This window comes from Poromitra crassiceps (genome assembly GCF_964638095.1).
Source record: "Poromitra crassiceps genome assembly, chromosome: 10".
Taxonomy (NCBI): Eukaryota; Metazoa; Chordata; class Actinopteri; order Beryciformes; family Melamphaidae; genus Poromitra; species Poromitra crassiceps.
In genome coordinates, this window is record NC_139631.1 from 25,885,754 (window position 1) to 25,900,753 (window position 15,000).

The following is a 15,000-nucleotide window of genomic DNA, read 5'->3' on the forward strand; positions in this document are numbered from 1 at the left end:
TGTGTGTGTGTGTGTTCTGTGTGTGTGTCTGTGTCTTGAGTATGTGTGTGTAAACTAGGGTGTCTTAAATTATACTATCTTAATCCAATATCTTAATAGGGCTTGAATACAGTTAAATATGAATTTGGATTAAAATTAGTAATTTTTTCAAGTGTGGAAAAATAGAGTCAGACGCTATTTTAGCATTCTCATGTTTATTTCAATTAAGAAATTGCTCTTTTATTTCACTCCTAACTGCTGTTAAAAGGGTCTGAAAAAATGTTGAATCTATCTAGATGGATCTTGCAGGGAACCTGATAAACACCACATCATGATTGTCATCTTCTTCGACGGCTGGTTTCAGATCATTGCTATCTTCTCCTCCCCAACAATTACCCCCATTTTCCCCTTGCCCTTGTACAGCTCACCCTGCGCCCTGCCTGTCTCTCTGACCCTGTCCCTTTCCCCTCACTGTGCCCCCACTGACCTTACTCACTGCCCCTCCTCTCTGACCCTGTCCCTTTCCCCTCACTGTGCCCCCACTGACCTTACTCACTGCCCCTCCTCTCTGACCCTGTCCCTTTCCCCTCACTGTGCCCCCACTGACCTTACTCACTGCCCCTCCTCTCTGACCCTGTCCCTTTCCCCTCACTGTGCCCCCACTGACCTTACTCACTGCCCCTCCTCTCTGACCCTGTCCCTTTCCCCTCACTGTGCCCCCACTGACCTTACTCACTACACCTCCTCTCTGACCCTGTCCCTTTCCCCTCACTGTGCCCCCACTGACCTTACTCACTGCCCCTCCTCTCTGACCCTGTCCCTTTCCCCTCACTGTGCCCCCACTGACCTTACTCACTGCCCCTCCTCTCTGACCCTGTCCCTTTCCCCTCACTGTGCCCCCACTGACCTTACTCACTACACCTCCTCTCTGACCCTGTCCCTTTCCCCTCACTGTGCCCCCACTGACCTTACTCACTGCACCTCCTCTCTGACCCTGTCCCTTTCCCCTCACTGTGCCCCCACTGACCTTACTCACTGCACCTCCTCTCTGACCCTGTCCCTTTCCCCTCACTGTGCCCCCACTGACCTTACTCACTACACCTCCTCTCTGACCCTGTCCCTTTCCCCTCACTGTGCCCCCACTGACCTTACTCACTGCCCCTCCTCTCTGACCCTGTCCCTTTCCCCTCACTGTGCCCCCACTGACCTTACTCACTACACCTCCTCTCTGACCCTGTCCCTTTCCCCTCACTGTGCCCCCACTGACCTTACTCACTGCCCCTCCTCTTCCTCACCTCCTCTTCCTCTCCCTCCTTCCTCTCCCCCCCCCCTGAATCCCCCTCCCTCCTCCTCACTCTTGCTTGTGCGTGTCCAGGAAGGATCATCTCCTTATCGCCTCAGGTGCGGCCAGCCAAACCAGGCATGACTGCTGTAATCAGAGCGAGCGAACAGACACATGCACACACACACACACACACACACACACACACACACACACACACACACACACACACACACACACACACACACACACACACACACACACACACACACACACACACGCGCGCACACACACACACACACACACACACACACACACACACACACACACGTCTGTGCACACACAATGTGGGAGGTCTTGCTCTATCGTGGGGAGTTTAAAAACATATCGACTTGCAGCCACAATGGTGTTCATTAAAACCTTGGCCCTGTATTCATGTGAGAGAGAGAGAGAGAGAGAGAGAGAGAGAGAGAGAGAGAGAGAGAGAGAGAGAGAGAGAGAGAGAGAGAGAGAGAGAGAGAGAGAGAGAGAGAGAGAGTGAGAGAGAGAGAGAGAGTGAGAGAGAGAGAGAGAGAGAGAGAGAGAGAGAGAGAGAGAGAGAGAGTGGTAGAGAGATTGCTGTGGGGATGACCAGAGGTTAGTAAGGGGTTGATATCACCAGCCCACCCATTTAAAAGCCTCTGATCAAGGCCACATACTCTCTCTCTCTCTCTCTCTGTCTGTCTCTGTGTCTCTCTGTGTCTCTCTCCCTTCACCACTCCCTCTCCTCTCAGCTGTTGACCGCAGTGGGAGCTGGCAGGAGACACTGGCTCCTGGGGATTACCTCTCCATCTCTCCCCTCCCTGTCCTGCCTCCTTCCTCCCACTGAGCCCCCCTCTAAGTCCCTTCCTTCCTCTCTTATCCCCCCTCTTCTTGCTCCATCGCCACAGAGCTTCCTCTCCACAAACAAACCGCAGACACACAGTTGACCTCATGCTGCAGCAGGTCCTGTTCCAACCCTCCCAGGATTCTGCCGGCAGCCATGTATTAAGCCCCCTGTGTTGTCCAAGGATAAACCATCATCCTCCTGTCCTGGAAAACCCCTGGATCCACCACCTTCACCCGTGCGTTTTGCCTCTATTGTTTCTTCCATGGTGACAGCTGACACCGTATGACCCAAGGATCAACTTGGTGTATCTTCACAGTGAGGGCTACACGGATGAGAGGAGCTATCTCTTTACACTTTAAATCATATGCCGTCTGGGACATGGACCCACACCATTTTATGAGGGGGAGAGATGGTCTAAGCTTACATTGACATTTCAGATAATGCTGCATCCATAGTTTGTTGGCCTGAAACTATCTATAGGAGATGAGAGAGGTATTCTAAACGTGTGTTTATTCTAATACAAGATATTGATTTGAATTGATTTAGGGTGCCTCTCTCTCTCTCTCTCTCTTGTCTCTCTCTGTCTCTCTCCCTCGTTCACCCCTCCCTCTCTTCCTCTCGGTGTTTCTTAATATTATGTAGCAGATCCACTCCTCGTGTGTCTTCTTCTCTCATCCCATCCTGACAATACAGACACTCTGTGCTGCTCCTGCAGGCATCTCATTAAAGTGCTAATAACACATTGGTAATTAGGTGACAAAGAGGCTTTTCTTATTGTACTGATCAGCTGCTGAGACGCAGTCCACAGAGGCCTGCACAGAAGGAGGGTGTGTGTGTGCGCGTGTGCGTGTGTGTGTGTGTGTGTGTGTGTGTGTGTGTGTGTGCGTGCGTGTGTGTGTGTGTGCGCATGTGTGTCTGTGCGTGTGTGCCTCTGGGCCCACCTCATTCTATCTAAAAGTCTAGTTGTCTTAGTTTTACCCTCATCATCAACCTGTAGTGATGCTGATCTGGGAACAGCGTTTTCTCACACGGACTTCTGCCACTTTTTCAGCTTGAAAGACGAGCTCTGGTTGAAAAGGGCATCTGGCTGACAGCGGTGTACAGTTATACAGTCCAGAGTCAAACATGCTCGTTACTTATGATCCACAGTATAGGCATCCTTACAGTAGCAACATACAGAAGCGTCATGCCCATTGTAACTGAGGGGGCAATTGCCCCCTCAGATTTTTGAGAGGTAAAAAAAAAAAAAAAAAAAAAAAATCTTTTTTTTTTTTTTTTTTTTATAAACATAGGCTATAATATTATAGGCTGTGTATGGTAGTTGAAACATAGTTTCAAGTTTACATTTATGTATGTTTGTAGTTAAAACAAAAACATAAATACTGTATAGGCTACATACAGTACAACACAAAAGGCTGTTATTTACCCTTTGTCGCCACCTGGTGAGTAAATATATATAACTAAAACCATTAGAATTGACAACCGGTCCGCAACTTTTTTTTCCCATGTATCTACCAGTCCTTGGCACAAAAAAGGTTGGGAACCCCTGCTCTAGAGGAAAGAGTTCTACCTTCTGAAAAGGCAATACCAGCCAAAATAAACATTGTGTTACATTGCTTTGAAACATGTGGTCTCCCTTTTTTGTCAAATCCATTGAGCCTGGGCAGTGGCAATGTACTTAGTCTGGTGATTATGGATCTTTCCAGGAGGCTGAGCAGTTTGGAAAATAGCCTTATGGTTACACCTGCTCAGTCTGTTAATTTAAAATTAGATATTCCTCTAAATCTGGCTTCCAACCCCCCAAATTTTTTGCCGCCCTTCGGGCGGCGCCAGAGTTCGCCCCCTCAGATTGTTGGCTTGCATGACGCCCCTGGCAACATATTCACACAGTGAAGCCCCGCCCCCCCCCGCATTCTCCCTCATCACTCTCTCCTTCTATATCAGATGGTTGTGGAGCCACCTGAGGCTCTGAACAAATATCGTGGTGCAAATGGAATTTCCTGCCAGCCTTATTGATGCCATTAAACACTAGCATACTGAGGCCCGGAATCATTTTTAGTCTTCATCAGACCGGCTGACATTTTACTGGATTAGCTGTTGGATGTTGGTCCCTATATATCTTAGCCCCCCTAACTCTTTCCCCCATTCACAGGGTCAAATGCTAGAATCTGTCATCTTATTTGCTCTGTCTGCTGGCCTATGATTGGCTCTCATAAGGCTAATATGCGTCTCATATCTAATAATGTTATTCTTTCTTGATGTGTTTTTTTTTGTAAGCAGTGAATCAAGTTAGCATTGAGTTTCTTTTGGGAATGAAAGAGCATGGCATTATTCTGATTATGATGAGAGTTCACATTTGACTTTCAGGCATTCTTCTGAAGCACTTCTTCTTTGTAAGTGAAGACCCTGTGTTGTTGCATTTGGCCTTTGGTTGCAGTCCAAACATGGAGGCTAGCTGGATGTTGGTCCAACTGTCATTCTTTCATTCATTCTACCGTCTTGATGAGTGCCACTGCCAATCACTGAACCACTTTGCCAACTTCAAGTTTTCTTTAGGTTCTCCAAAATTCATACCATTTAAAATGTCAGTTCTTTAATATTGCACAATATGCACAATTTAAATTTCTCATGGATTAAGCAAATATTGAAATATTTCCTGAATCAAAATATTTGAATGATGTATCTTGATATTAAAAAAATAAGAAATTGTTTATACTCTTCCAGACACGTTAGATATATGTGACATTTATTCTCCTCTGTGTCAAGTGTCCCTGCTCGGCTCCTGTGGTCAGTGTGTTTGTGTCTGCCGGCTCTGTGTTTGGGGTCAGCTGGTCGGTGCCTGACCGGAGAGCGTGACCGCGGTTCGGACACGCTCTGGCGCTGTGGCGCCGCCACCGGGCCCCCTGGTTTCCTGATTTAGTATGGCTGATGCTACAAAAGCTAACCTAAGCTAACCTAAGCAAGACTTCAGAGTGGAGCGGGCCACAGCTGTCCCTGTGGTCCCTGGTGTTGTGGTGACATGCACACATCACACACTCTGTCTAAACCACATCACAGCACTAATACAGTACCACCAACACAGCACGCCAGTGTGTGGCACGCAATCATCAGGTCCCCCTGTCGTCTGCAATCCCTCTTATACTCCTCTGTCTTTCTCTCTCACACCACTTAGCAATTTAATTAATTTATTTATTAATTTATTAATTTATTTGTTTGTGTTTTGGGGGATTTTTACCTCGGTTTTCTCCCCAAATGTACTTGGCCAGTTCCCCCTCACCCCCTGCTGTCGCGGTCATTGCTCCACTCACTCTGCAGAAATGGAGCACCACAGGAATGAGTCTGGAAGTAGCGCTTGGGTTCGTCGGGGGGAAAAGTGAATGGGGTTTTAGAATGGGGATTTCACTTAAATGCATAAAATAAGGTCTGTGGTTAACAAAAGTTTATGTGAGTGTGAATTTGGATCCAGCAAGATAATCTTCACAAACGTGAATAACTTTTTGGACTTTTGGAATGTAAATGCGTTTTTTTCCAAAGTGATTTTTAGAAAATGCTTCAAAAGGCATAACGGTGATTAACGTTGGTGAAGATTATCCTGCTGAACCCAAATTCCCGCTCCCATAAACTTTTGTTAGCCACAGACCTTATTTGATGCATTTAAGTGAAATCCCCATTCTAAAACCCCCATAGACTTTCCCCCCCGACGAACCAACATGGCAGCGATTTCTGGTTAAACCTACAAAAATACGTCATTCCTGCGGTAGTCTATGTGGAGAGTTGTAGACTACAGTAGCACTAGCACATGCCTCCTCCGATACATGTGCAGTCGCCAGGCGCTTCCTTTCACCTGACAGTGAGGAGTTTCACTGGCAGGACATAGCGCGTGGGAGGATCACGCCATTACCCAGTCCCCCCTCCCTCAAACAGGCGCCCCCGAGCAATTAGGACACATAGCCCACCTGCAGACATGGCCACATGTGCCTGTAGGGACCAACCAAGCCAGAGGTAACACGGGGGCTCGAACCTGTGGCCCTCATGTTGACTTGTCAAAAGTCTAAATGTCTCCTGCGAAGCGTTCTCCTGTGTTCTCAGCTGAGCGCTACAAAGGGGAAGAGAAGAGAGTGAGAAAGGGAAATAAATAAATAAAAAGGAAAAGAAAGTTGTTGATGTCACTGAACCATGAAAGGGTTGGCCTGGGGTTGGAATGACTCGGTATACAAGGTTCTTTAGTGCTGTGGCTGCGGGGATAAACATAACTTACATCAGCCCTTCACTTGTACAGGAGATTTCCTCTGCTGGCACTTACAACCTCAATACTCTGACTGCACTGTGATTCACACACACACACACACACACACACACACACACACACACACACACACACACACACACACACACAACAGTCACACACCGCACACAATACCATCCAGACCATTTCAATTAGCTCATGTGCACTGCACACGTGCACACGCGCGCACACACACACACACACACACACACACACACACACACACACACACACACACACACACACACACACGCATGCACGCACCAGAGGGCAAATGAGTGTTCTGTGTAGTATTGTCTATCCTGTGTGCAAACATGGCAATGGTTTCCATTACTAGTTCACACATACACACAGAGTTGAGTTTGGATTTCTTGGGATGGATGTGTACCAACAGCAATACAAAACTATCTATTATCAATGTAACACGTGTGTGTGTGTGTGTGTGTGTGTGTGTGTGTGTGTGTGTGTGTGTGTGTGTGTGTGTGTGTGTGTGTGTGTGTGTGTGTGTGTGTGTGTGTGTCCTGTGTGTGTTTCCTCCTGCAGATCATCACCCAGTATGTTTACGAGCTGTTGGAGAAAAAGTGCAACATGACTAAAGAGATGGTGCCAGTAAGTAGCCTGAGTGAAAAGATGCATTTCCCCCTTTTGATTCATGCCCTTGAAGATTAAAGAGAGTATTAAATATGAAAATGGACATAAATGCTCAGGCTTCAGAGCCTGATTATGATATTGAGTGTCCTGTTAAAACAACACAAGAGGGGATTGGGTGGAATCAGCTCCCTTCATTTTTATCTCTCTCTCTCTCTCTCTCTTTTTTTTTCTTTCTCACTCACTCAGTTTCTCTCTCACTCCTTCTCTCTCTCTCTCTCTCTCTCTCTCTCTCTCTCTCTCTCTCCCCCCCCCGCGCGCCCACGTCCCTTTGTGCCAAAGTGTCTCCTCAACAAATTAACTGTATTGTGACGTGTCATTTCAAAGGCGCAGCAAGCTGATGCTTAATCTGTTTTGCATTCAGTTGCGCTGAAGGGGACTTTCTCCTCCGCCGTCATGGACTTATTCTGCCGTCATGGACTTATTCTGCCCGGCTCATCCGGGCTCAGAGCGCACGCTTCATCCCTTTTCTTTTGCTGTTGGAAACATGTTTGTGTCTTTTTGCCCCTCGCCTCATCCCCCCCCCCCTTCCCCCTACAGGCTCTCTTTTCCTTTTTTCTCTTTTGAAAAGTTGCCATCATTTTTCAGGTGGCGTTTATAGGGACGTTAGGCGGCGCCGGTGTTTAGGAGCGCAGGAGGGTTAGCCCCGCCGCTAACGGTGTCCATAAATCACCAAGCCAGGGACTCAGCGCCTTTCATTAGCCCCCATACACTTTTACTGCTTTATCTGCCCAGCCCATTTATCTCATTATTCCTCTGCAAAATTGCTCTGTTCTGCTTTTCTGCTGCCCACCCGCCTGTGTGTGTGTGTGTGTGTGTGTGTGTGTGTGTGTGTGTGTGTGTGTGTGTGTGTGTGTGTGTGTGTGTGTGTTAGCGGTGGGTCCGTCCACCTGCGTGGCGTTGAACTTGTGACCGCAGATTTTAAGCAGATTAACCACAGCCAAGTATAGAGAGAGGGAATGAGGGTGCGCGGGGAGAAGAAAGGCTAAGATTTTCTCCCCCGCTCGCTCCTCTTTGTCTGCCTGGATTAAGTTCTTGCAGCTGCCACCCATGGCTTTTATGGACAGTGTGCGTCTCCTTAGAGATTCTTCCAGGCATACTCGGGAGGGACGCAAGGCACACATGGGATGTGGACAGAGCGCGCGTACACGCACGCACGAGCACGCACGTACACGCACGCGCACGCATGCACGCGCACGCACTATACACGCACGCACCCCTCACTCTCGCCCTCGCTCTCTCTCTCTCTCGCTTTGTCCATCACTCTTAATTATGCAAAGGCATGTTTCCTAATCATCATATAATCATCAATTAATATTGTGATGCTCATAAAGTTTTAATTTTCTGTTTAAAGACGCCCTAAAGTCATGTTTTAAGATGTATGCAAAATACTCGACTTTGAATAATAATTTGTGTCTGATGTGTTTTTCCCTCACACACACACACAAAAAAGTCAAATAATCTTCTTAAAATCCTTCTAAATTCCAGAATCTATGAATATGCAAATAGCTTTTCTCTCAAAAGTTTTCCTGCTGGACACAAGACGTTTCCTACTTCACTGTAAAGTTTATAATGGGAGAATTTGATACTTTGAGTTCTAGAAAAGCGCTGTATAAATGGCATGTATTATTATTATTATTATTAAGTCAAGTCATGAATCTTTAACTTCCATGTCCAAGTCAAGTCTCAAGTCATTTATTTTTTGTCAAGGGAAGTTGCAAGTCATCAAAACAGGGACTTGAGACTTGATTCCAAGTCACAAGTTCCCATCTCTGGTATCTCACTACTCTAATAAGGCAGAGCGGTTCCATACGCATGATGTGCTTGAAATGAGCACGCAACCTAGAAATGAGCATGCAAAGCTCGAAATGATTGTGCAATACCACTCTATAGTCTATACGAGTCTACATATGTCAACAGTGTATTAAGGTTAGCTAGAAATATTCCCTCAAACACTAATCATGTGCTACATGAAGAATATGAATTCCTGCCCTCTGGCAGGAGATACTTAAAGTTGAACTGAACCCGTATCGTCACGTGCGTCACAGTCCGTTTCAGACTGAAAACATAATTTGTCTGAGATGACAAATTGAGAGGCGGGTCATAGTATCATGTCGATGATTTGATTTGACAATTCTGTCGACTGGCTTTGGCATTGGTCAATCATGTTGTGTTCCACCCCCAAATCGAGTGGGATTCAGCGTGTTGTCGTGCTACGTGAGTGGGATCCGCGGAGTACCAGGCAGCCAGCTGCTTCTTGCAGAGGGAGGGGACAATCCCGATGAATGGGTGCTGCCCGCCCGCCTGGAATCTCCGAGGGCAGACCCCTGACAACCACGCTCTCAAGCGCGCGCCTTTTGCGCTATTTCTGTAAATACGATATCCCTGGAATGCGCGTTTTAACGAGCCAGTTACATTTCTTTGCATTCTTAGAGATTATAGTTTTTGTTTTGTGTTCATTCGTTCTAACAATTGGCCAAGTTAGTAGTTAGTTTATGGGATAGGAATTCTGCCAGATGACAGGCACTAGGCGCCATTTTCTACTTCATTTGGAAGAGAAAATTATCCTGAAATGAAGATTTGATTGACAGCTGCATGTCGTGATATGATTGGTTGAAATGGGGTAGAAATTTGATAGTACTGGGTGACGTCAGCAAACTGTACATTACTGTTATCAATGAAATCTTGAAAAATGAACTTTTGATGTGAAAAAGTGTGAAAAACTAAAGAAATTAGACTTTTGTGATTTTGTTTGCATACATTATTAAATAGGTGCACTGCATACCCAGGTATTTGAACTAAAAGAAAAGAAAAGTCATTTATGAGTTCAGCTCGACTTTAATCCCAACATTCAAGAAGGTCAGACTCATGCCATGTCCACACGGAGACGGAAGCTATCTTTTTTTTTTTCGTTTCAGAAAAGTTTTCCATAAACATGGAAACGTTTCAAGAAATGTGTGTATCCACATGAAACCACTGAAACCGCTGTAGAATAACAGAGAAAGACAATCTCGTCAATAATGGCATACAACCTCTAGGGGCGCACAGTCTATAATGTGTATCTCACTGTAGCAGCAGCTTAAACCCTTGGCTTTGCGGGGAGGTTTGCCATGTCGATGAATAAAATGATGAAACCTACAGTATACAGGCAAATGCAGAGCTGTTCAGCAGGGCTGATGGTCTCCCTGTAGCCTACAATATAGAACGTTAACTATCGTGACATTCCTGATATCATCCACTTCCATGATCTTTAGACATGTTGCAAACACATCCCAGCGTATTGGCCGCTCCTGCACATCACAGCACAGGCTAAATGATGCAACATAAATATACATTATATAAACTCATGGCATAAATGTGTTTTTATTGGAAAAAGTCGCGTCAAGTACGGTAAGCTAAAGTCTTGTTGGAGTGGACACGAGCGGATATCACAGACATCACAGTGCAACCGCGTGTTCCTCAAACCTCTCACTTCCCTATTCACGTTGTATTTACGAGGGCTATATATAGGGCAAGAGAGTATGTTGGTTACACTCGGGGTTTAGATTTCATTTCATTTCATTTTGTCCAATATTAAAATATTCCAGAATTGCATGTTGTATTAAAAATAAATATAATTTCTATCTAACACGTTAAGCCTGATTTTGTTTGTGTTATTGTAAAAATGTAGCCGCCGCTAAGCCTTCTGGGAAATATCCGATGAAGGGAGGGGAGGGGTGGATGGGAAGAGTCAGCTGTGTGGAGCCCTGAGGATGTTGTAGGCTACACGCTGTTCTCCGTGTCCACTTGTTGCTGACGGTGGTAATAGAGGAGCATTATATTTTGCTGCAAGATCCCCACTGCTGTAGCACGAACGTTACTGCCATGATTGTTATTGTTGCTGGTGGAGAGAGGTGGGGCTATGGCGTCATCGTTTCAGGAAAGATGCGTATGGGTTGTAAACACGGAAATGCAAGGGTGGCGTCTTCAGATTTAATCACTCTGGGACCCGTTTTGAAAAATTAGCGTATACGGCCAGAACGTATAGTCCCAGAACGCGGTTCCATCTGGACGAAACGGCTATATGACAAAAAACTTTAGCGGATACACCTAAAGTCGTCTCCGTGTGGACATGGCCTAAGAAAGTCCTTTTATACATCAGTCGATCCTGAGGCTTAATCAAGAGCATGGCCGAGGGTCAGTAGAACAGTGACCAGTGCTCTCTATACATGTATGTTGTATGTGTGTCATGTATTTTTGATTTTGTTCTCTTTGTCATGTGTTTTGTATGTGGGATTGCTGCTGTCTTGCAAGACACATTTCAGTGTAAACTGACAATAAAGTATATCGTATCGTATCGTATCGTATCGTATCTGGCCTATTGGTTTGTGCTGTCTGTTGTAATCACTATCAAGTGATTATTTGAAGCAGCAAACATCAAGATAGAGCCCCAATTATGTATTACTGTATTACTTGGGAACATTGTGTACAGTTGCTCCTTTGGCGTGAAAACAACAGAATTGTATTTACTCAAATGGAAAATGTCTCCCTGGGCCTTTTCGTGCATTCCTTTATAACTGGGGACTGGTAATCTTACGACTTCAAAGGTCATGAGTTGGGCGGTGACATCATCAGAGCTGGTATTTCCCATTCCAAACTCGTAGGAGTCTCAGCAGCCCCAACCTCAAAAATCCAAGATGGCTGCGCCGCGCAACAACAGTAGTAGTAATCGTAGTAATGTTGTTTAGCACTTCTGTTTTGTTTGTGTCTCATTAAATCAGCTGTACACACAGCACTGCCTAACATCTATCTGTGTGGACATGAGGCTGCAGTGTTTGTATGCGCAAAATCCCGCAAAATGCCATGTTGTCAATTGTTATTGCTAACAATGGCTAGCCTGGCTAGCGACTGGATCTGACCAATGAACAGTGAACTTCCCAGCTCAAGTTTTCTGCAAATGGAACGCTAACAAAACGGATGTGATGTCATTTAGCCTCCACATCCCAGTTATTTTGCGATAAAGGAACGCACCATTTATATGCTGAATAAGCTAAATGGATCAAATGTTCTGTAATTTCAACAATAAATTTGGGTTTATGGTTAAGTAAGGGAACCTATGTTCTCCTGCCTGTGTCTGTGCAGGTGGACGCTACAGACGACGAGCCCACGAGTCTGATCTACCTAAGCCCAGACGCCCTGTCCAACCCGGGCAAGCTGCTGGTGCTGATCCAGGGCAGCGGGGTGGTGCGGGCCGGCCAGTGGGCCCGCAGACTCATCATCAACCAGGACCTGGACTCAGGCACACAGATCCCCTTCATCACCAGAGCCATGGAGGTAGGTGATGCCACAGGAGGGGTGAGAGAGGTGACACACCAGGAGGGGTGAGAGAGGTGACATGCCAGGAGGGGTGAGAGAGGTGACACGCCAGGAGGGGTGAGAGAGGTGACACGCCAGGAGGGGTGAGAGGGGTGACACACCAGGAGGGGTGAGAGGGTTGGTCTTTTTGCATTTTGATCAGAGGTTTCCTCTTGTTTTATCCCTGGGGTTTTACATTGTATGATTACTGTACATCCCTGTTAGAAGTACCATCACAAAATGGCTTGGAAGACGCCACACACAATAGGTTACAAGTGGGAATTTGTAGTGTATAGCTTTGAATTTTTGGTTCGATTTTTTTTAGGATTTCGATGTTCTATCTTTTCAATTTCCTGTAGTTTGTCCTTTGCAAAGGATGTGAACTGTGGGACATGGCTGATAGGCCTTTCTGGATGTCCCACTGGGTGCAGACATGTATGTTGTGAGGTACTGAGTGGCCTGAGTAGAAGAGGCAGGGAGTGTGTTCATCCTGTGGTCAGTGCTGCAACAGGTAGGTACTCTTCACTGCCACAGTGGTTAGCCTGATGGGCTATATGTATGTGACAAGTGTAATGCACGCGTGCATGGATTTGAGTGTTAGTGTGTATGTACTGTATGAGTGTTAGTGTGTATGTACTGTATGAGTGAGTGTTAGTGTGTATGTACTGTATGAGTGTTAGTGTGTATGTACTGTATGAGTGTTAGTGTGTATGTACTGTATGAGTGAGTGTTAGTGTGTATGTACTGTATGAGTGAGCCAAAGATGGACAGATGGAAAGAGATTGTGTAAAATAAGAATGATGTGTTCCTTTCCCTTCTGTGTGATCACACACCAGTCACAGTGTACTGTATGTATTCTGTGTGTGTGTCTGATCACACACCAGTCACAGTGTACTGTATGTATTCTGTGTGTGTGTCTGATCACACACCAGTCACAGTGTACTGTATGTATTGTGTGTGTGTGTCTGATCACACACCAGTCACAGTGTACTGTATGTATTCTGTGTGTGTGTCTGATCACACACCAGTCACAGTGTACTGTATGTATTCTGTGTGTGTGTCTGATCACACACCAGTCACAGTGTACTGTATGTATTCTGTGTGTGTGTCTGATCACACACCAGTCACAGTGTACTGTATGTATTCTGTGTGTGTGTCTGATCACACACCAGTCACAGTGTACTGTATGTATTCTGTGTGTGTGTCTGATCACACACCAGTCACAGTGTACTGTATGTATTCTGTGTGTGTGTCTGATCACACACCAGTCACAGTGTACTGTATGTATTCTGTGTGTGTGTCTGATCACACACCAGTCACAGTGTACTGTATGTATTCTGTGTGTGTGTCTGATCACACACCAGTCACAGTGTACTGTATGTATTCTGTGTGTGTGTCTGATCACACACCAGTCACAGTGTACTGTATGTATTCTGTGTGTGTGTCTGATCACACACCAGTCACAGTGTACTGTATGTATTCTGTGTGTGTGTCTGATCACACACCAGTCACAGTGTACTGTATGTATTCTGTGTGTGTGTCTGATCACACACCAGTCACAGTGTACTGTATGTATTCTGTGTGTGTGTCTGATCACACACCAGTCACAGTGTACTGTATGTATTCTGTGTGTGTGTCTGATCACACACCAGTCACAGTGTACTGTATGTATTCTGTGTGTGTGTCTGATCACACACCAGTCACAGTGTACTGTATGTATTGTGTGTGTGTGTCTGATCACACACCAGTCACAGTGTACTGTATGTATTCTGTGTGTGTGTCTGATCACACACCAGTCACAGTGTACTGTATGTATTCTGTGTGTGTGTCTGATCACACACCAGTCACAGTGTACTGTATGTATTCTGTGTGTGTGTCTGATCACACACCAGTCACAGTGTACTGTATGTATTCTGTGTGTGTGTCTGATCACACACCAGTCACAGTGTACTGTATGTATTCTGTGTGTGTGTCTGATCACACACCAGTCACAGTGTACTGTATGTATTCTGTGTGTGTGTCTGATCACACACCAGTCACAGTGTACTGTATGTATTCTGTGTGTGTGTCTGATCACACACCAGTCACAGTGTACTGTATGTATTGTGTGTGTGTGTCTGATCACACACCAGTCACAGTGTACTGTATGTATTCTGTGTGTGTGTCTGATCACACACCAGTCACAGTGTACTGTATGTATTGTGTGTGTGTGTCTGATCACACACCAGTCACAGTGTACTGTATGTATTCTGTGTGTGTGTCTGATCACACACCAGTCACAGTGTACTGTATGTATTGTGTGTGTGTGTCTGATCACACACCAGTCACAGTGTACTGTATGTATTCTGTGTGTGTGTCTGATCACACACCAGTCACAGTGTACTGTATGTATTCTGTGTGTGTGTCTGATCACACACCAGTCACAGTGTACTGTATGTATTCTGTGTGTGTGTCTGATCACACACCAGTCACAGTGTACTGTATGTATTGTGTGTGTGTGTCTGATCACACACCAGTCACAGTGTACTGTATGTATTCTGTGTGTGTGTCTGATCACACACCAGTCACAGTGTACTGTATGTATTGTGTGTGTGTGTCTGATCA

The 15,000-nt window shown here is 45.7% G+C and overlaps 1 protein-coding gene across 1 annotated transcript in view; it reads left to right on the forward strand.

Annotated features, from left to right (window-relative positions):
• arb2a (ARB2 cotranscriptional regulator A) overlaps positions 1-15,000 on the forward strand; it is a 237,176-nt gene that overhangs the window by 23,279 nt on the left and 198,897 nt on the right. Inside the window, exons 4-5 of the mRNA XM_083644566.1 lie at positions 6,958-7,023; positions 12,184-12,375. Coding sequence (XP_083500692.1) covers positions 6,958-7,023; positions 12,184-12,375 — 258 coding nt within the window. The remainder of the gene's footprint in view (positions 1-6,957; positions 7,024-12,183; positions 12,376-15,000) is intronic.